Raw genomic sequence first — 23,091 nt, 5'->3', positions numbered from 1 at the left:
AAAGGTGCGGTATACTTACAAAATAAAGTATGAAACAGAATTAATTATTTTGCATTCATAGTTATCTATAATATAAATACACTACACCGCTTACATGCACAACAGTCATTATGGGTTATCTTGACAGCAATTCATAATGTTTGCACCAATCATGTTTTCAGTAAATTGTAGACATTAAAATGTACTTACCTTCTGTTATAGCTTTCTTAGGCTTGGAAGCTGAAAAACAAAGAAAGATGTATGTTTAATATATAAGAGTCAACAAATACAATAACAGGTCAGATTGAATATTAAATATAACTGGAGTTCCATACTTTATTGAATCTTGGTGCCTGGGTTTAAAAATGTAAATTAACAATCTCATTACATTCTTCTTCAAGTCCTGCTAAGCCTACATGTAGAAATGATCAAACACACTATTGTCTTATCAAATGTATCAACACCTCCAGAAATTCCCTCTACCATCTCATCTGGGATGACACTGATAATCTGTAAGTTTAATATACATAAGCGGTGATATCAATTATACATAATAATCATTTCCAAAGGTAAATGCTAGCCTATCCTTTCTATAAATGTGCATAAACAAGTGAAAAGATGTATATTTGCCATTATATTAGCTACTGTGGCCTGATTTTGTTTATTCTCAAAGTCGACTTTTTCCAATTTGCAAGGCACAGGCAATGAAAATAATTCCAAAAAGAAAAACACTGTTCTGTAATCAAACCCTTTATATGGATTTTTTGCTCATTAATGTGCATAAAGCATCACTGTTTACTTCAAACCAGTTGCCATGTCAACTGAGAAAATCTTAACACAAGAATAACAAAATACCTGTTCCTCTCAGGCAGAAAGCTCTGGTGGGGCTGGTCCTCCACCAGTCCCTGCCGCCATTCTCCTTCTTTTCATCTCTTTCTTTTTGGCCATGGACTGATCATAGAAACAAAATATGTTAAAAATATCATATTCAAAAACTATATTAAGCCTCTCACTACATTATTATATTATATATAGTACATATTAGTGGTATATATTTCATTCTTAAAAATGTATTTTTTACTTTCTTCTACCATTTGTATGCATACCTTCAAATCCGTCCATTTCTTTTTACTTGCTCCAATGAGCGGTTGTGACCAACAGCACATACACTAAAATGCAGAGGATATTATAAGCAATGTTTCATGTGACAAGTTTGAATTCTAGATATACAATAAATGTGATAATCGTATAAATAATGAATGTGTCCCTGAGTTGTTGTTTTTAATTTTAACTAACAATCCAATATAAAAAGAATCTCACTTCTCCAAAATTTATTTCCAAATTGCGGCCTTATCATAATTAGTAACCGTTTGGGAGAAACTCCCAAACAGTACCTTCATCGCCTCTTCATCGTTGGTCCAATTCATTGACCGCTCCTTGTTGACACTCATGTCTAAATATAAAACAATATATTGAAATTGATTATCAACGATGTTACAAATTAAATTCAACTTCTTAATTGCCATATAATTGTAGATCTAACACAATGTAAATGGCTGCAATATACTAGTCTGTTGTTTTCCTTGATAGGAAATGATGCAAAATTGTTACATGGATTCCAGAAATTTCAGTTACATCTTTATTCTTTAAACAAATATATAAGTATTATGGAAGAAACTACAAATTATGATTATGGTAGCCTATATATAGCTGAATTGGAGTCTGAAATGTAAGTCAAAATTATTCTTTTATATATAGATGTTATTGAACAGGAGCAAGTAACATATCATAAACATTTAAACGAACGTATGTGTGAAAAGTACACACATGTTTTGTTTTTTCCCATGCACACATAACAAAGACAGGACAAGAGGCAGGATAAATAAGTGGGGTGAATCAATCAATCGAAGTGATTGATTACTTAGCAACCCCATCCGCAATCATGTGAGTCATCGCATGCGACATTCTGCCAAATGTATTCAGCATAAAGCTGACATGACCATGGATACTCTAACAGTCATGCTTTGCTTATTGAAATAATTGTAATTCAAATATCATTATAATTCATTCTTCCTTTTAAAAATAAACTGAAAGTGAAACTGAAAGTTGGGATACTTACTGGTCCAAAGTTCAGCAGACGACGAACCGGAAGTAAACAAATGCGCAGTCAACACGTTTACTTCTCTTTTACCCGAAAGAAAATCGTAAAGTTACGATCGCACCTTGCGATCCGCTTTCTGAAACGGTCGCAAGTATTTTCGTAACCTTCCGAGTTACGATATCGTAAAAGTTACGACATTATTCTTTAATGAAACGGCTCCCAGGGACTCTAGGTAAGGCCCATTCCCCGCTATATTTAAAGCAAAGACAAAACCACCGCATTCACCCGGCATTGCGGGGCAACCTAAAAGGTAAAAACACGGCCCATTTCCCCGGCTGTTCCCGGTATAACCCCGGACTTGGGGGGTATATAAAATTCATTGTTGTCGATATTTATTCATCGTTTTTGGTATATCAAAACATTTGTATTAATTGTGGTAAATTTTATTTGGAAGTAAGAGTGCATCTTTAAGCATTTGTATGACGCTTATAAGTGTGTATACACCCGAATGAGCTTCAAGATCAGGAGACAATCATTCGCAATAAATATGGCGAGGTTTCGAGGGAAAAACAGTTGTTCAGCACTGATAGCTCCTCGCGGATCTGGACAAGTTTAACATCAACTCAAGATGCGTCAGTGGATGGAAAACTCGTCGAATCTTTGCGGCACGTATGTTAAGCCTGAATTAAATCATCATTCAAACAATATTTACAATCATTACCAATAAATTCCACACCATCTTTTTTAATTATGGTCGATTCATTTCTTTTGAAGACAAAGAACGCATCTACCATACTGTAATTTAAACATGTATTTTTCGGTCATTTTTAATTTGATCAATTTCACGGGGTTATCACCCAGTCATGCATTGAGAGATTTGACTGTTTTTTGAAAAGAACCGTTCTACAAATCCGGTTTATTTTATTTTATTTTTGAGTCATCAACTGCAAAAGTGGCACATAGTAAATTTGCACGGTAAATCTTAAATATTTTTCAGTGAATTTCGTAAAGAGTTTTAAGAAGTATGAATATTTTAATTTCAAAATTGGTTTTCCCCGTTGGTCACCAATGGGAAACGGCCTTTTGAATGTATAGTTTACCGCAATTTAATGGATACAGAAATAACTAGTCATTAATCAGGACATTAAATAAAACAAATGACGTTTTTGCACTCAACAAAAAAAAACGCAAAAGCCTCAAGACGGATATTAACACACATTTTAATCAAGAATGATAAAATATCTTCAGTATGATGCGCGTCATTCATACAAATTGTATCCATAAAGTTGCTCCTGATATTTCAAAAGTATTTTTCTCAATCTTCCCAATCCTCTTTAAGTCGTACAAATTACTTCCCATTCTATTACAAATTATTGAGAGGAACAAGGTGAATATCCATCAATCTTATTAAATCTAATGTATCACCGTTTCACCTTCCCTCGCTCTTTTTGCACTCCTCATTTGGAAAGAATGTTTTCGGAATTAAAATCTTCATCATCATCATCATCATCATCATCATCATCATCATCATCATCATAATCACCACCACCACCACCACCATCATCATCATCATCATCATCATCATCATCATCATCATCATCATCATCATCATCATCATCATCATCATCATCATTATCATTATCATCGTCAGCAGCAGCAGCAGCAGCAGCATCGTCATCATCGTCATCGTCAACAACTATAAGATGCTATTATTACACAATTAGTTGATCATTTCGTAAATGATGTACTGTGTTCATAATAGTTGATCATTAGACCAAAAACTAATTATGCTCTTTGTAAATGTAGATATATATGTGGTGACAACATATCGGATGTTCAATTATTCGCAAGCTGATACCGAGAAAAATAATATTGGCCTATTTTTGCTTTTGGTTCATCCCCAAAGTTTATTGGGATAATTATAGGCGTCAGAATTTAACTTACTATACATTTCCAATAATGAACATTAACCCATGATCAGTCCATAGTCTGGTTCAACGCCACACGGATTGTTGTTCGTTATTTAATACCAAACTTAAACATGAATGAATTATGACCTTACAGACCAATGGAAATATCAGGATAAGCTCAGTGGCCAAAACATTAACTCCTGTTTAAAGGCACACGAATCAAGACCAACTTGACTAAACGAGAGGCACGCTTCGTCATAAAACAATACACATATATCATACTAATATAACATATCGCCATTAGTTCATGTCAGGGGACGGTCATTGGAAACTTAGATAAAGGTCACTGTGGATCTAACTCAGTCTCGAGCGTTCAACCTCAAACGTTTCTCAAACCTTGTGGTAGCTTCTTTATTGGATGCAATGTATTGTTTCATTATTGTCTTTACATGTAATTTGTTTAAATATAGTTCATGTTTGTCACGTGTTCATTTATACAAATGTTCTTTTGTATGCAGTCATCTTTTAAATTAAACGATGCCTGCTTACAAAAGAACAGCAAATGCATGCATTAAGCCAAACATATATCGAAATATATTTAAAGTTTTAATATATTTCGATATGTGTTTGGCTTAATGCATGCATTTGCTGCTTTGCCAGTACAATGAAACTGGAACGAAAATGGTACATAATGGAATAATTTGTACTAGTGAAATGGTATATATTCGTCCACCTAGAGTTTTACAACTTGAAAAGTGATCAAAGGGCAATTACAGGAATATGTCGATAATTAAAAATTCGTGGAATATATAGACCATCTCTATCTGCAAAGGAGCAGAAAACTAGCGTAGCATGTGGTACATATTTAAATTATTAGCCAACGCGATTTACTCGTGCTCTCTATGGCGAAACGAAGTAAAACACGTCTCCATGCATTATGCCTGATGAACGTAGTTCTGTATTGGAGTTTATTATCATTGATAGGTGATGGAACAAGTGTGAGGTTGGGTGTACTCATAAACTAGTTTTAACCCAGCAGCTAGAAATCTATTAATTATACAATATAATTTGCAGGGACAAGCCCAGCTGTCAGACATATAACGATGACCCTGTTTAAGTTGACCATTCGAACGCCGTTGCTCCAAAAAGAGATATTGTGATGCATAATTTCGTGATTGTTGTTTTGTTACGTTTTGTGTCTCTCGTTTAGTTTATGTTTCGCCTAAGCGTTGTTATAAACAAGGTATTCATTAGCTCATTAGCCTGTCTCTTTGACATTTCCATATATTTAATATATTATAAAAACATCTCAAACGACGTAGATTCTAATGGAATAATATCATTCTAAAATTTAAACAGCAAAAATCGCTGTCAAGACGGCTCCATTATCCCCTGGTGCTACAACGTATAGGTATGACGTCATCATTGCGCCATGTACTTCCGTTGTGTGGAAAATTCTCAATAAAAAATAATGTGTTTTTTTATGACTGATAGACATGTTTTCACATGCTCAATACACTGTAAATCAAAACTATCATTATTCCTGAAACTGTTATACCTTGAGTATCTATCATTGCTTGATTTATTATTTAGAATAGAGATTTAAGCATAAACTGCTGCCCTATAATTGAAAGGTCATTTTGGAAGAACTGTCATGGCGGACTGTGCAATTTTTAGAGTTTGTTTTTCAAGTGGAGAGATTTTTCTTAGGAATAACTTGACCCCCCTTTTTATTGGCTTAAAAGGTAATTTAAAGCTTGTACTTTAAGAATATATATGTTTATCACAGTCTGCATTCGCTCGAAATGCCTTTAAATGTTGTCTAAAAATAATCATTTCACATTGAATTATAGAGGAAATGACAATGGTGGTGTGTAACCTCTATATTAAGATATTGTCGCTAATCGTCCAGACGTAAAAGCGATTTACCAAATGACGTATTAATAATTCTTCCACTTCTAGACTTCTAGCACTACTTGATTTCTAACAAAATGAGCTTGCCAATTCCATAACAATTAAACTAGTAAATGATGAAGCACAGATATAAAGTACTACAGAAATATCACTTAAATACACGTTATTACATGCATAATAAAGCACTGTTTATATTAAAACGCCATTTTAATATCGTGCAATTACATTCGTTAATACGTGACGTAGGCAGTGTAAAAAACGGACTACCATATTTTGTGATATTTATTGCGTGCAGATTTCTGATTGGTATATAATAAAAGAACAATTGCATAGCACTACATGAACGTTATTTGTCACTCGTGTAGTGTCTGTTACGCCTAAGCGCAGTTATAAACAGAGTAATCGTTAAACTGGGACTGTCTCTTTGACATGTCCATATATTACATATTTATATAAACATCTCAAAAGACGTAGATTCGAATAGGAATAATATCTTTTGTAAACTTACGTGACGTAAGCAGTGTAGAATACGGCTGTGTAACATATTTACTACCATATTTTGCGATATTATTTTTGATGGAATATAATAAAGGAACGATAGCATACCACATCATGAGTTTGCTTCAGTCATCTATTGCGTTCATATGAATACAAGAAATAATGGATCAATCATTGAATATTTATTTTATACTTTTGTAATAAGTGTTCTTTTCAATACATAATAGCTCTTTTCTTATTGATGAATACTATTTATACATATATTCTCCTATATTGGTTCCAGTGTTGCTTAATACACGTAATATAAACCTAAAAATAGAGTTTTGTTGGTCAGGGCGATTTTTTTAAATGACGTCTACCCGAGTAAAATTTACAAGTAACAACTACAAGGTTAGCTTTGCTTTTACGTACATGTAAACACACGTTTCGTTGTATACGTAGTCTAGGCCATCCCAAAGTATGAAGGAAAACAGAAAGAGACAAATCCTTTATTTAGGCTCTATATTTAAGGAGAGACAATACGTTGCAAAATATAGTGTTCAAACAAAAGGCAGGTAAGCAATACATAGTAAGAATAGATATTAATTTATATATACAAAATACACAAGACTCAAAGCGAGTTCTGTCATACATATAATGCTTTGATACAAGAAAACAATTCAGTTGATAAAAACAGACAAGTTTAAAATTCTACGTAAGCTTGCCATTTTCGTCAAGCATTTCGTAAATATGATAAACCTTAACTTGATAACCAAACATAAGCTGCATTATTTTTAAAATGTAAACCTTAAAATGTTGAAAAACAAAACAAAACAAATTTACTCTGTTTTCTACAACTTTGAGAAAAAAAATACAAACTACTAATACAGAGCGAAATAATGTTTATTTACACATAGTAACTTTTTTCTTTAAATTGCAAAACTGTTTATTTGCTATTTATTCTTGAGTAGCATTACTGTAAGGATCTATACATAAACATGTTTACTGTGTTACATGGATGCAATGTTCATGTTGCCGCATTAAGTGGCCTCACAGATTTAGTATAAGTGTACTTGAATAAAGTGAACTTGATTTAAAGTTAATAAACTTCATACGAACAAAACATAACAGAACATAAATTTCCTTCAGTTCAAACATTCAACATAGTTATATACAATGAACAGTTAAAATACACTTGATCATTGACAAGAAATAACGTGTTCATTTATACATGGCGATCGGCGGGTCAATACATGAAATGGAAGAAAGAATAACCCTTAATGTGTATTCGCTGCTCAAACGAAACTGAATTATTGCATTCACTTAACTGAATGTAAAACTACTATCAGACTTTCAAAATAAAAGAAATATGTTTTTCCATCATTCATGCCATCCAATGAAATGCCTCTCCTCGTCCAAAAGGCCGCGTCCTTTCACACATATATAGACTGTTCAATATAAATAAAGAATGTCCAATATAACGTCTCTTCGCTACCATGCGGTTTAAATATTAATTGCCATAACCATACGGAAAAACAATTTCTGTTGTATCACCCATTTTATAAATTTACGTACAGGAAGGAACAGTCGTGGCGAGCACTGCCAATAAGCAGCAAGTTTCTTACATTGTCATAGTGTAGAGACAATGGAATTACGAGACCGTGACTTTCATTGACAATTTCGCCTATAAGAGTACCATCACTGGCAAATTTTAGTACATTTTTTGTGGCAAGACCTGTAACAAACACTTCATCTTTGTCGTTGACACAAATTCCTCTAGTCGTTTTTGCAAATTTGCTATTGAAGACGGAGCTTTTGGTAATACTTTGTTTACCTTTCATTTTAATAACACCTAACTGTGCTCCGGTTATCAAGATTGAATCCTTGGCATTATTTATGGCGACGTTCCGTGGAAAAAGCTGGTGGGTTGTATTGTCCAGTGTTATAAGTTCTTCGCGGACCTGGACAAGTTTAACATCAGCTCCAGAAGCGTCAATGGAATATATGTCGATTTTACCCTTTTCGTTTTTATCACGACCACTTGGATCGCCACCACTGACAATGACCAAACAGTCGACGAATTCTTGTGGCACGTAAGTTATCCCTGAAATACATATACATTCAAACAATATTTATAAGAATTATACGAATTTCCACACACACCATTTTTAGCATTACCAATTAAACTCTTTACACCAACCTGACAGTTATCTAAAAAAAATGGAAATCTGAAGCCGAACAACTAACTTCGATCTTCTTTGGAGACACAAATGACAACAAGAGATGTTTGTCAAACATTATGCCAGGTTATCACGAACATTCGGACAATTGAAAGAATTATGCATGGACCGAAATGACAGCTGATTTGTCATTGGCATGGGATGCCTTTGAGGCATCCAAAGTGTGAGGATAGTAGGTTAGAATGATGCCATACCAATGTGGTAAGAATAAAGAGGGCGGGGCATTCTTCAATTATCAATCAGACAAACTTTTTGTGTTGAAGGTCACAGTGACCTTTAGACCTGATGACCCCAAAAATCAGAAGGGGTCACACCCACCCTCTACGTAAAGTTTGAGACCGAAAAGTCTACACATTGTCTAGTTATCATTTGAACAAGCTTTTCGCGTTCAAGGAGGACCATTTGGTGCAGGCATTGTTGTGTTATCACTCGGATAACCTTTTTGCATTCAAGGTCACTGTGACCTTGACCTTTGACCCGATGTCATGTAAAATCATTAGGTGTCATCTTCTGGTCAGGCCCAGCCACCTTTTCAAGTTTGATGACCATAGGTCCAGGCATTGTTGAGTTATCACTCGGACAAGCTTAGACAATCTTTTGGAGTTAAAGGTCACTGTGACCTTGACCTTTGACCCGATCACCCCTCCTATCAAAAGGGGTCATCTCCTGGCCAGGCCCAACCTTCATGTCAAGTTTAATGATCATAGGTCAAGGAATAGTTGAGTTATCACTTGGATTTTAGCAATATACCCCCTCTTCTTTTACAGAGAGGCATAAAGATCCTGGCAAACTTACAGGCTAGAACAACACACCGGTCTGAGCATTAGCATAAAACATATAAAAATACGAATAATAATAGCGTTAAACTATGTTAATGTTCTAAAAGATGTGACCGTTTCTTATTTATATTGTATTTCGGGTAAAAATAAGAAAATATTTACTCACCACGACAGGCAAATGGAACTTCGATTTCCTGTTTTATCGTAGCATTGCCGTCACTCGAGACATCAAGTAAAAGTAGCTTGGTCGTGTTCGAAATTGTCACAGCAACCGCACTGATGCTTGTGATTTCACAAAGGGCGTATGGATGCCCAGGCATGCCAATAGTTGACACAAGATCAAACTATTACCTGATCATTTTGGTAATCAGATAACAAAGTATACCGAGTTTCTCCACTTGTTATACAACAAAAGCCCATAGCATCCAGTTTCTTGTCATTTTTCCGGACCCCTTTAAGGTCCTTTCTATAAACTAAATCCTTTGAAACAATAGTCGGTTTGGTTATCACGTGGTCTCTGAATTGAGTGAAACGACCATGCGCTTGTTCACAAGTGGTGCAGAAGTGCTCCTTACAATCCATGCAATACTTTGTAGATTCCTGTTCCTTTTTATCGTTTTTCAAACAAGGAGAACATGGATAATTTCGACAAACATCAGAATCATTATCAAAGATCGTAGGAGTCGCCATTTTGAACAGTGCATCAAATACATACATGTACATTCAACATCCCGATAAAGCGAGAGATGAAGTAGGTCACGGGATTATTAGAATAATGCGAGTTAACTTCTGACTTAATTTGCTGTTTCTCTAAACCAGGTAGTCTCCCTTGCGGTAATAAACTGCTAACGTATAAGCTGTATTTTCTGTGTAAAAACAAAAGTTTAAATGTATAGGATGCGCTATTTCTGTAGCATACGTATTTGTCTTGGATAACAATGTACATTTGTACATAATGCATGACGATGTGAAAATTAGTAGCAATTAAAGACATCGGAGGCGTGTCGTCCCAAGTGAGGCCGTTAACCGAAACGGTCTTATAATTGCGTAGTCAAAAAGCATGCCAATTTACGTTAATTGTGTCGTTCCTGAAGTTACATGATTAAAAGTCATTTCTTAATAAATGCTACTGGTCTGTTTCACATTAAAATCAATCCCTTTGAGACGACCCCTGGGTGTGGGTAAACAATTACACGTTAATGTTCAATTTGAGTACTGACTCACTACCGATACATATATGAGTATACATGTACATGTTAGGATCATGCACTAATTGATACGACTTATACAATGAATCAATTAAACATCTAGATCTGCATACCTTTATATAGTATACGTTTATAACTTGTGTCTAAATTCAAAACTATGAGCCATGACTCTTATACGGTACAGGCTTTGGCGAGTATAAACACAGGGCATCATTTTTCATCAGGCTAAAAACGGAACCTGGTCAAATAGCCCCCAAGTTAAATAGCACCCAAGCCAAAACGCCCCCATTTTGGTCAAATAGCCCCCACACCTTTGGTCAAATAGCCCCCACTTAATAAAAAATGGTCAAAACACACCCAATTTGGTCAAAGCGCCCCCATTTCAGTATATATATACATGTAGCCCCAACTCCATTTTATTTGAAATTATATTTGAAGGTATGTTGTAATATTTTTAAGATATATTGCAATAACAAAATAAGTAAATATGCCTTGACGGTTCCAACTCTACCAGTGGCAAACTGTTTAGAAACAGAAGCATTTTTAAAAATCTATGTAATCATTTGGAGGTTCGAGACCAATCGCCCAATGCTAGATGTCACAATTGTGTACAAGTAACTTTGTCTATGAAGTGTTTACATATTGTATAGCTATATCTCTCCGATGCAACTTGCTCAATTTATTATCTTTAAGTAAAGTCACATATGATTAGCATGTACATCGACCTAATTTATAAGATGATAATGTGTCTGACCGTAGCGCGCTTCCATCACCTTTGTCAGTGCTTTGATTTGTCGAAAAAAAGCGCTTTGTTATTTCTATTTTTATAGCTAGCGGATAATATATTTAATCAAGGAATATGCTTATTATTATTTTATACTGAAATGTGTTCAAATTACATTGTTTTTACATTAAAAAACAATAAAAACCTTTTTTGCTTGATTTCATTGATGTAAGCGGTTCGTATTGGTTGCTACACGGGTCACGTGATCGCTTTACAGCAGCAAATAGCAACAACTGTCATGGCGGAGGTTTGTAAATTTTGTTTAGCGATGTTTTTCCTCAAAACCTTGACCTTATACTTCACATTTCAAATTTAAATAATATATAAGTTTATTGAAAGAGATACGCTGACTAATTTAGTTATCGAAGATGGGTTATTTTATTCATTTTTGACCACGATTTTTGGTTGAACATTTTTTCAATCTGAAATAACCTAAATAAAGAAAAATACAAACACTATACACCATGGCACACTTTCCTGGTTCTTGAGGGAGCTGTTTGTCCCTTAAGACCAGTATTTCCCCTTGATTTCTGGTTATATGGTTTTCTCCAATCATTATTTATATACGTAATGCAAATCTATATATTTTAGCATCTTGTTTTGAATTATAAATTTGTTCACATTCTCGAGAGTTAACGCTTGCCACAGCCTATCAAGCTTTGACTTTAAAATAACCACATTATTTGCATTCGCTATAAATATATTGTATGCAGGTTATTCATTTGTTCCATTTTTTTATGATTCTTAGTTTCTATGGGCTGTTAAAGTTTAGCCGTATGTTTATATTACCTCTTGGTTTCTGTAACTTGTATTTAAACATTTCCACAGATTGATGTAGTGGATCTGTTAAAAAAAAACTGCGCAACCTTCTGTAGTGTAAAGATGGCTAGTTCAGCGTAATCATACAATGCTCATATTGAAGATAAGGAAGTTCCGGCTCTAATTTTGTTAATCATTTTTGACAGTCATTAATATCCTGTTTATTTTCTTACTACTGTTGGTAAAGAAGGGATAAACACCTAGTTGATGTTATATTCGAGAGAAGTTTGCTGTTTCAAACAATCTCAGGTACCCAGTACCTTTGTTTGGAATATTGAAATACCTTTATCTGCTTAGCATAATAGACAAATGTTGCATTGCTTCTGTTGCTCTCAATTAAAATGACTATCGCATATCTTTTCCAATTTTTTCAGGTAACAGCAAAGGCAGATTTCATGTGATGTTTGTGTTTGCTGAAGATGATGGCCCAAAGCATAATTGACATTTTAAACAAATACGCTAATATTGCGTAAAGAATTAAATATAAGAAATAAAAGTATTGCCTGTTTCTCACATCAAAAGAATATTGTACTGTGATTGTATCAAAGTGAGAGGCAAGTATAAGAGAAAACCATGAATCGCTATGCAGTAACAAAGCAGTTGGGAGATGGAACATACGGAAGTGTCCTTCTCGCCACATGCATCGAAACCAATGAGAAGTGTGCCATTAAAAAGTAAGTACTCGTAATAATGGTAATGCCTGTAAACTAGGGCATTTCTACTGAATCTATACACAGATATAATGCAAAATAAAAAATCTGTTAAAGGTCAGACATGCACCCTAAACAGACATTCCTGGTGAATTTGGCCCTGCTGATAAAATTCCATCTGGTATCTGATGCGAGACCAGTTATATTGGACTACTCATTTTATTTCTTTTATTGTATTAATTAGTTTATCAAAATGGAATTGATATGTGATACCCTATAAACGAAGGGGCTTTCCATATTTTTAAATAAGTTTAAAAATATATGTTCATTTTTACACCGACTTATAATAAACATGTACATGAAAAATAAAAAAACTTATGTGTTATGCTCTGGATGAACAAGCCCAAATTCATATACTACTGCTTGGCATTACAATTTTGAACAAGCCCTGCTCAGTGCTGTATAAACACAGAATTCCAGCAAGCCCAGAAATCATTTTACCAGTGCAGGCTTGTGCTAATTTCGACCACTGTTTCTTTCTGAAATACATGTACTGATTTAATTTTGATGATGTTTAAAAGCTCTTACATATTTTCAGAATGAAGAAGAAGTACTACTCGTGGGATGAATGTTTGAATCTCAGGGAAGTCAAGGTAACAAATTATTCTAAAGCTGAATTTCATTTTCATTACCTGATTTACCAAGGTCAAAATAGAGCAAATGTTTGGGTTTTTTGGTATTGATAAAATTAGGATTGTCTACTTGTCTAGTGACATAGTAATGTTGAAAATCAGTTGCTGATAATCATTTGACGAATCATTAATTAATTATCAGGCCTAAAAAAATTCATTTGGTTCGGGTTACTCAACCCTGCCTACGAAATAGGCGCCGGCCATTCTGTTTTTATAGTCATTTGGTAAAAAACTAAAACTAAATTCTTTTATTAAGTGAGTGTTTTAATATGTAGTTTGAAACCTTTAAAGCGGTGTACAGAAGGTGTCAGGGCTATTCCAGTAAAACATGTAACCCATGGTGGAAGGCATTTACTTAAATAGTATTTTGGTGGGTGTCTTCTTTTGCTAATTTGGACCCTGAAAGGTTAATTTTGCTTCTGTAGGGGGGGGGGGAGGCATATTTTATAAGTGCCTCCCCTCGGGGGATATATGTTAAAATGGAATTGCCCTGACCTTAACACTTTTCTCTTATGATGACAATTACGTTCTTTTATAAAGACTAATAAAAAATAAATAAAAAAAGCCTACATACCCTACCTGTTTTTGAAAGGATGTAACGCTAACTAAACCATTTTATTTATTGGCCTCACAAGTCTTTTCTGAAAATTTAAATTTTTAATATTATCATTGTGTGATTGATTGTTGTCTATTGTACGCCATGCCTCAAACAATTTTAACCTTACACTGTATTTCACATCATCGCCATATTATTCTTTCAGTCATTAAGAAAGCTGAACCATGCAAACATCGTCAAGTTGAAAGAGGTGATTCGCGAGAATGACCAGCTGTTTTTTGTGTTCGAATATATGAAGGAAAACCTTTACCAGATGATGAAAGATAGGTGAGTAGAACTGTATTAGAGAGTCAGATATTCAAAGCAAAAGTTGCGGTATTGTAAAAGCATTATTGTCATCATCGTCGTCGTCGTCATGCACAAACTTTAACCTTGGCCATAACGCAAAAAACATATCAAAGGAGACTTGGTACACAAAATACGCTATATAGACAATATACACTTTGATTCTGGCTTTAATAACTGTCCAGGTATGCCCCTGAATTCTAGACAGTCATTGGTGGTCGCTCTGTGATGTAGTTGTAAATTTCGGCATTTGTTGATTTGGGAAAATTTTACATTTTTTCTTCGACAGAAAACAGGGGGCCATATCCACAGGTTTTGAGCCTGAGTTGGAGGCACAGAAAATGCATTTGATTATTATTGTGCCTGATTGTAGAACATGTTACTTTTAATGTAACAGTTAGAGCAATCTTAAGAGTTTATCAGTCATCGAAATTAGACTTTTGGTTAAACAAGCCCGAATTCTTAAATTAATTGCTTGGCATCAAATTTTTGAAAAAGTCCTGCTATATAGAATTCAGAAAATGCTGGCTTGTGTAAATTACGACCCCTGGTTCATTACTCTTGTTAGATTATTTTTTTTAAATATTTTATGGTTGAAATAAGGACATTACTGCAGTCCCTGGACCAATAAAATGCTAACTGGGTTTGTTCATATTCTAAATTTTATATAGAAGGGCTTGTTAAAATTTTCTGATGCTCTACACAAATATGAGAACAAGGCCCCAGTTTCTCAAAACTTCTTAAGCTTAACAGGCTTAAGTTAGGCTAAGTAGCTTATTTCATTTAGCCAAAATACATACTAAAATTGAATTTTGATAAATGAAAATTGGTCTATTGTGGTTATCATAAAGATAATTCCTATCTTAAAGTTATCATAAAGATAATCCCTATCTTAAGTATAAAAACTCCTAAAGAAATGAAAAAAATATGCAATTTATTGATAAACAGAAATAGTAAACTTAGCTAAATCCTGTTATTTTATAAGGGACTTCAGAAGTTTCGAGAAATTGGGTCCAGAACTTGTTCTTCCTAAAGGTTGATGTCTGAAATTAAAATCTTTAGTTTGAAACTTCGACTCCAATCTTAAGTAAAGGGCCCTGAAATACATGTATCCAAATAAAAGATATATAGACAATAGACATTATATAATACCAAACCATTTATGCAATATCACTTTGTGCCTCAAATATGGTATAGAATGACAAAGTAAGTATAAGTTATAGATAATAAAATAAGATTTGCAAGAATGTAATAGAAATAAAGGTTTTTATAGAAAAATGCCAATTAATTTATTGCTATTTCAGTTATAGGACATAAACATACCCTGTAGAATGGTTTGATAGAAAAGCTTGCTGAATTTAAATGTAGAAATAGCCTGATTTTATTTCTTTTTATCTGACTGAACATATTTATGATGGTTAAAGTTGATTTGTCTAAGGAAAATGATACATCTTCAATGTTGTTTTCAAAGGTACATTTATTAATAGTTTATATCTTCAAATGGTAACATGCAAGCAAACTTAAGATATTCAACTGCAAGTACATGTATATGTAATCAGTCATAAATGCGACTTCATAAATAAACTTTACATCAACCTGAATTGTTCTTTGTCAACTTAATAAAGTTTTAGGCAGGTTTTAAAAACGGCAAAGTGCTGCAGAAAAAGAAAAGGTTGCTTATACAAGGGAGAAAAGGGTACATTGTATTGGGCGATAAAAAACGAATTTGGCAGAAAATGTTAAGAAAAAAATATTTCAAATGACAAAAAATCCAAATTTTTATGTATTTATTATCTTAGTATAAACTTTAAACAAAAGAGAGGATTTTTTTCATTATCATTTGCATTTCATTTTATGAAGGCAGAAGGGTGCCTATGCTGATGTCCAAGAGGGCAGAAGGGTGCTAATAAATAAAGAACAGGGTGCAGCACCCTTCTATTTCCAGTCATTGAAATTAGACTTCTGGATGAACAAATCTGAAAAGCCTAACTATTGCTTGGCATCAAATTATATAAAAATATAAATATAAAATTCAGAATTTGAGCAAGCCCGGAAGGCATTTTACATTTACCAGCACAGGGCTTGTGGGCTTGTGTTAATTTCGACCACTGTATTTCCCTTGAGCTAAAACCCTAGTCACTCAAGTATCTAAATGACTTCAAAAGTTGAGTATTATTCTTCCTGTTGACATCAAAGTAATAACAACAGAGATCATTATTTTGAAAATGAACTTCTATCAATATTTGAGCAGTGAAACATTTCTGGAATGGTCATAATTGTTGGATGGCTTTGAAATGGCTTTGATCAATATCGTGTGATATTATTATGGTTACTTTATCATCAATTTACTTCCATTTTAAAACAGTTAATTACCATTTTTATTGTTTAACAATCATTTCACCAAAAGCGTGAAAATAACTTATTAAAACTTGGAGTTATATTTAGAATTGCCTCAATTGATCTTATATATCACATACTGGTTACATAATAAAAACAATTCTCATCACAGGCCCGGCTTCCATTAAGAATTCGAAAATGGAAGTATGAACTTCCTTTCAGCTGCCATCTTAAGATTTTTTTTCTAATATGGATGTACTTTAGTCTCAGACCTTTCATTTTCATTCAAGACTTTCTAAAATTATGGTCTTAAATTTAACAGTCACACAAGGTATTGATATTTAAACTTCAAACATTTTACCTCTGGAAATTTTATCGAAGATGTTGCAAATTTCTGTACTTAAAAGCACTCATAATTAAGAGTTTGTATTTAGCCCATTTCTAGTGAGTAATTAAAAATTATATGTATTTCAAGACTTCCTTGAATGGAATCCCTGTTATCAGTTTGATTGCTTGCATTGGTAAAAGCCTGTTATTATCAGTTAAAAGCATTCACAAGGGTTTACCATTAGCTATAATCTTTGTCTGACAAAAATCATTCGGAGGATTAAGTACATGTAGTGGCAATGTAATATATCTTTGGCCTTAAAAAGAATAATGTCTGTTTACGGTAACCGGACTAACCATTATTATTTTTCATGTCAACTGCAAATTTTTCATGACCGAAAATTCTGGTAAAAGTGAGATTAGATGGTTTGTTTATGTTATGATATACTTTCCTTAAGAACTTGCGAGAGTAATGAATGTTTTGCTCTTGGTTAGAAATAGAGGATACATGTATTTGTTGAATTAAATGTCAAGTTGATGCTGAATTTTGTTACCGAGTGATATTTTCTGTGTTCACAAGCGCAATAAATTTTGATCTTTATCTGAAATTCAGCAAATGTTCTGTTCCTTTTAATGCTAATTTTTTTTAATCTAACAAAAAAAAGTGTCTTTAGTTGGAAAATTATGTAAGAAACATTTTTAAAAGGTTAAACTCAGCATATTGAATGCAATATGAAAACCAAAATCAGTATTGAATAGAACAGTGAAAATATCATTTCATACTTTCGCTGCTGTGAAAATAACATGATATTCCACTGAAATAGCATAACATAAAGGCTATAGCATTTTCGTGCAATGTATATTACTATGTTATTGCTAGCATCACTGATTGTTAGAAATTACTGTGCGTTACTATAATTATTATTTGATTTTAAGATGTCATCAAACTCTATACATTGATTTTAAAACACACATGGGAGTCACTGTTAAAAAAAACACTTCAACCATTTCATTGGAAATGGATTATTTATACAGTCTTTTATCATTCAATTATGTGCAAAATCAATATTTGAACAGATTTTTTGATATTGATTATGAATGCACAGTGTATCATAAAACTTTTGAAACAGCTTAATGGTGATAAATACTTTAAATTTCAGACCCTCACAACTTTGACTCACAGCTCAGTAATGTTTTTCATAAAAACAATGATGGTTATCCAGGCATTCATAAGTGCTAAGGTTCAATTTGAATAGAAGTCTTGCATTAAGTTTAGTATATGTATGTGATCAGGATTATGCAAATGAGGAAGTCTTACATTCCAAACAAAATATAAACTGTGACTTCCATTGAATTACCATTACATGCAGAGCTCTTTAATTACATTGGCAACATTTGCATATATAACAAATGTATTTGATGATCGTTTGGTTTCCTTGGAAAGATCGAATAACATTTCAAAAAGTCATGGAGCAATTTTGTTTCAATTGCTTGATGATGTTCATATAATATTATTTGCATTGCCAGTTTCCCAGTGTAGTAGAAGTGGTATAGATCAGCTAAGCTTGATATGACTTTAACAGTAGGGAAAGCTTTAACAGTAGGGAAAGCTTTAACAGTAGGGAAAGCTTTAACAGTAGGGAAAGCTACATTGATATGTATTACCCAAAGCATCGTTTCCTTCTATCGTAACTTTTGCTTATAAATATAAAACAAAATAAACAGAAATGAGTAAAGGTGATCTCACAATAATATTCATTGGTCTGCATAAGCTACATTTACATGGGATTGTATTACTAATATTTTAGCATTGTGTCCAAGTATCATCAGTTTTACTTCTATAAACCAAAATAAACAGAAATGAGTCAAGGTGGTCTCATAATAATATTCATTGGTCCGCAATTATGTCTTACTTATCATGTTTATTTGTATGCTTCCACCAATAATAACTTTTCCGATACTTTCTTTTTCAGGGACAAGTTATTCCCAGAATCAGTCATACGTAACGTCATATACCAAGTGCTACAGGGGCTTGCGTTTATGCACAAACATGGTAAGAAAGATGAAACTGTCTTATGAACAAGCGTACATAACATTACAGTTTGCGTTTGTGCTGATGTCTTTTTCTATTTAATAGTTAGATGACATGAAATTAAATCTTAATTATTAAGAATTGGGCAGAGTGAGAGTAGCAAACATGCTCTTCTTAATCATGAATATGTTACTTCTGGTCATCTAACTGACTTAGAATATATATATCCTCATTGGCTTATACAGTGTGTATTGGATGAGTGGCAGTGGGTGGACCTTTAATCACCCATGAAAGTTGAAATTCTTTATGTTTAATGCTAGTGCTTAAATGATTGCCTATCTGCAATTACATTAGCTAAAATTGTAGGTTGTATTTTAAGTAATAGTAACTATGTATTTGGTAAAATCTTAATGATAAAGCAGGACAGAGCAAGCAGAGTCAGCAAATTGAGCTTGTATAAGGCTGATTATACATTTTATATGATTAAAAAATTTTTGTCGCAGTCTCAGCCGAATTAATCCATTTAGAAATAGCGCATACATGGTTTCCAAGTTTATAGTGTTTAAATTTAGCATGTGAAAGTCATACGATTAGTTCAGATACATATATCAATGCTATTTTTAAATTGACTGGGATTTACATGGTAGACAACCCCAGAAATTTTCAAATAAGAAAAATATGCAAAAACTGCGAAAGATGCATGTGTTGTTAGCTATGTGATACATCAGTATTTGAGTAAGATTCAATTATGATTTTTTTTGCAGTTGTATCATCTGGTGTTTTGCCTCATTAACTATCTATATGGTACTTAAACAATAGAAGGGCCCATCTAGGTGATTTCATTGGCTGGAACTGTAGGCTATAATCTAAATAACATCTACTTATTGTTACATTGGCAAATTTTTAAATAACTTAGTTTAAACGTTATATATTTTACAACGATTGTGAACCAAATTCACATGCGCCCTGGCCAGGAATCAAACCCGGGTTGCCTTGGTGAGAAAAGAGTGCCCTTACCACTGCTCTAACCGGAAAACCTCTTTAAATAACTTGTCTGAATTGATAAAATCAACGCGTGGCATATAGGAATCATTGAGCTCGTTTTGGTCAGTTGCTCTCTGAATTATTGAATCAGAATTTGTTCCACAATTTAACTAGTGGATAATCAATTATCAAGCTTGTAAATTTTATGAATTAATATTTCAATGTCCTAAAGCCATCATTTTCAATTACTTTTGTTCACTTGCTTAAGGTGTCTTAAGCCTCTAGGATAAGAGTTTATGTATTAATGGCAAATTGTTTTATTTATATGGACCAAGATTTTTGTCATTTTGAATAGAAGATGGCCTACTTCTTGTCAGTACTTACCCAATATCAAATATTTATATATATTATACATGTGTGTGAAATACACGTCAAGCTAAAAAGACATATAAATATATCTATTATCTTTAACAGCTAGGTTACGGTAATGTTGTTTAATTAGTGCAACTTTTCTCTACAACTTATGATGTAGATATTTTGAGTTTCGATACAAAAAAGATTTTTTGTGACAGCAAATAACTGACCTTTTTAAAAAGTTCATTAGTTGCATGTTTACATTTGGGATATTTTCTTGTGATCAGATTATATACCAAAATAGTACTTATAAAAAGGAACATACTTGACGTTGTAGAAATACATTGTAACTAAGCCTATTTAAGACCTGCAAATTTAAGCTGTCTGGCAAATATAATGTTTGCAAAAGTTCATTTAGAAAGTAAGCTATTTGTACTGTATTTAAAGATTAAACTAAAAGTCGGTCTATAAAAATTTAATTGGAGGTGACATATGATTTAAAATGATGGCTTTATTTGAAATTATTTTTTTCAGATGTAATAATTTTGTGCCCTTAAATAATGATGTTAGGGTTACGTTATGTTCTAGTTGTGATTGTCTTGACTATAATAGTTTAATGTTTCTGAATGGTCACCATCTAAGGTCTGACGTCATCACTTATAAAACCTACAGTTATATAGAACACAACCTACATAATTACAGCCAATGAAATTGCAAATAGCCAGTGAGGTTATATTCTTAATGATGAAGAAGGGCTCGTTCACTACTCTCACTCTGCCCATTCTTAATCATTAAGGTTTTAATTCATGTCATCTAACTATAACATAATTGAAAATATATGGGGAATGTTTATCCAATTTATTTTAACCACAGGGGGCAATCCAAGTTGAACACAATGCACTAATGTGCATTTTCCTTATCAATTATAATGACAATATAATAGTGCATTGGGCGTAAATTCTAATAGTTTTAGCATGTTTACACATAAACATCCATTCTGCAGATAAGATGTTATACATTCATAAAGGCTTAGAGCCATCAATCTCTGATCAATTTCAGGCATTTTGCCAATATCGGATCAATGTGTGAATTATGCATAATATTAAGGTTGTATGCATGATAGTAACAAGTCATTCCGTAAATTAATGTAGTTACTAGAGTCTTGCGGAGACTCCTAGAATTATATATATATATATATATACAAATAGCCCTCATGCAATAAAATAAGCATTATTGATACCAGTTATTGTTACAGTAAGGGTAACTGGGTTTGTTATTTGACCTTGGTGTATTATTGGTAGTATTATGTAGGATTGTAAGGCAATTCAAAATGTTAACATGTACCTGTATACACAGTACAGGTTTTAAAATAATGCCTTCAGATTTGAAGTATCAAGATATATAAACAGTGTTTTTTTTTGACACTTTAGAGAGAAAGATTGAGAAATAAAAATATTTCTATACAATATAGAAACAGCTAAGAATAAAAGGGAAAATAAAAGAAACTGTTTCTTCCCTTCAGTAACTTATTTCATATGCAGTTTTTGCAAGATTTAACATTAACTCTCTTTACAGACTTGCACTGTTTTTACCAACTTAATAAAGCGCCTTGAGATACATCCTTTGCTATGAATTCTTTTGTTCACATTTCAGGTTTCTTTCATCGTGACTTGAAGCCAGAAAACCTGTTGTGTTCAGGGCCAGACTGTGTCAAGGTCGCTGACTTTGGTCTGGCGCGGGAAGTCAGATCACGACCCCCTTACACAGACTATGTCTCGACCAGATGGTATAGTTTTCTTGAGTCTTCTCTTTTCTGATTGTAAAATGCACAACACACAACATAGCATGCATTCAGTTAATTCTTCATAGCTAAACATTTTTTTGGTCAACTGCTGTTTTCATAGTCTTGGATAAACAAGCCTGAATTCTTACAATCCCTGAAGACATTTTACCAGTGCAGGGGTTGCAGGCTTTTGTACATTTCGACCACTGACACTTAACAGTGCTGTAACTCAAAACCTTTCAAGAAATTCACTTGAAAGTAATTGCTAATATGTATTTTGTTCAAGCAAAGCCAATAAGTTGTCTGACTTTCATATTTGCAAAGCTATGCCCTTTGATGGATGGTGTTGAAGGAATGAATAGAATGTGAAATATGTTCACTTTTTTGTAGAATTTTAAACTAAGAGACTTCTTCTCAAAGCAAATTTTGGTAATTTAGAGACTGAGTCTGAGTACAGCTTGCGATAAGTAAAAGACTGCTTCTGGATAAAACTTAGTGTAGCTTAAAGACTGTCTCTGAGTACTGTGTAGCTTACAGACTGTCTCTGAGTACTGTGTAGCTTAAAGACTGTCTCTGAATACTGTGTAGCTTAGAGACTGTCTCTGAGTACTGTGTAGCTTAGAGACTGTCTCTGAGTACTGTGTAGCTTACAGACTGTCTCTGAGTACTGTGTAGCTTAGAGACTGTCTCTGAGTAATGTGTAGCTTACAGACTGTCTCTGAGTACTGTGTAGCTTAGAGACTGTCTCTGAGTACTGTGTAGCTTACAGACTGTCTCTGAGTACTGTGTAGCTTACAGACTGTCTCTGAGTACTGTGTAG

At 33.4% G+C, this 23,091-nt stretch overlaps 2 protein-coding genes and 1 long non-coding RNA gene across 3 annotated transcripts in view; 1 reads left to right on the top strand and 2 right to left on the bottom strand.

Moving 5' to 3' along the window:
• Positions 1–428: 428 nt before the first annotated feature.
• On the bottom strand, positions 429–1,109 carry LOC128213527 (uncharacterized). Its single transcript, XR_008257749.1, has 3 exons — positions 1,086–1,109; positions 835–930; positions 429–489 (listed from the first exon to the last, which is right to left on the bottom strand). It is a non-coding gene; the product is annotated as an uncharacterized LOC128213527 (long non-coding RNA).
• A 5,767-nt stretch (positions 1,110–6,876) lies between these two features.
• On the bottom strand, positions 6,877–10,101 carry LOC128214321 (uncharacterized). Its single transcript, XM_052920732.1, has 2 exons — positions 9,567–10,101; positions 6,877–8,485 (listed from the first exon to the last, which is right to left on the bottom strand). The coding sequence occupies exons 1-2, from the start codon at positions 9,718–9,720 to the stop codon at positions 7,941–7,943; spliced, it is 699 nt and encodes a 232-aa protein (XP_052776692.1). The 5' UTR covers positions 9,721–10,101; the 3' UTR covers positions 6,877–7,940.
• Positions 10,102–11,563: 1,462 nt separating this feature from the next.
• Positions 11,564–23,091, top strand: part of LOC128214090 (serine/threonine-protein kinase ICK-like) — a 28,337-nt gene continuing 16,809 nt past the window's right edge. The window contains exons 1-6 of the mRNA XM_052920344.1: positions 11,564–11,639; positions 12,586–12,885; positions 13,460–13,514; positions 14,315–14,436; positions 19,092–19,171; positions 22,142–22,274. Coding sequence (XP_052776304.1) covers positions 12,785–12,885; positions 13,460–13,514; positions 14,315–14,436; positions 19,092–19,171; positions 22,142–22,274 — 491 coding nt within the window. The 5' untranslated portion in view covers positions 11,564–11,639; positions 12,586–12,784. The remainder of the gene's footprint in view (positions 11,640–12,585; positions 12,886–13,459; positions 13,515–14,314; positions 14,437–19,091; positions 19,172–22,141; positions 22,275–23,091) is intronic.

Source organism: Mya arenaria, chromosome 13 (assembly GCF_026914265.1).
Source record: "Mya arenaria isolate MELC-2E11 chromosome 13, ASM2691426v1".
In the NCBI taxonomy this organism is placed as follows: Eukaryota; Metazoa; Mollusca; class Bivalvia; order Myida; family Myidae; genus Mya; species Mya arenaria.
The sequence above is the reverse complement of the archived record's forward strand: the minus strand, read 5'-3'. Positions and strand labels throughout refer to the sequence as shown.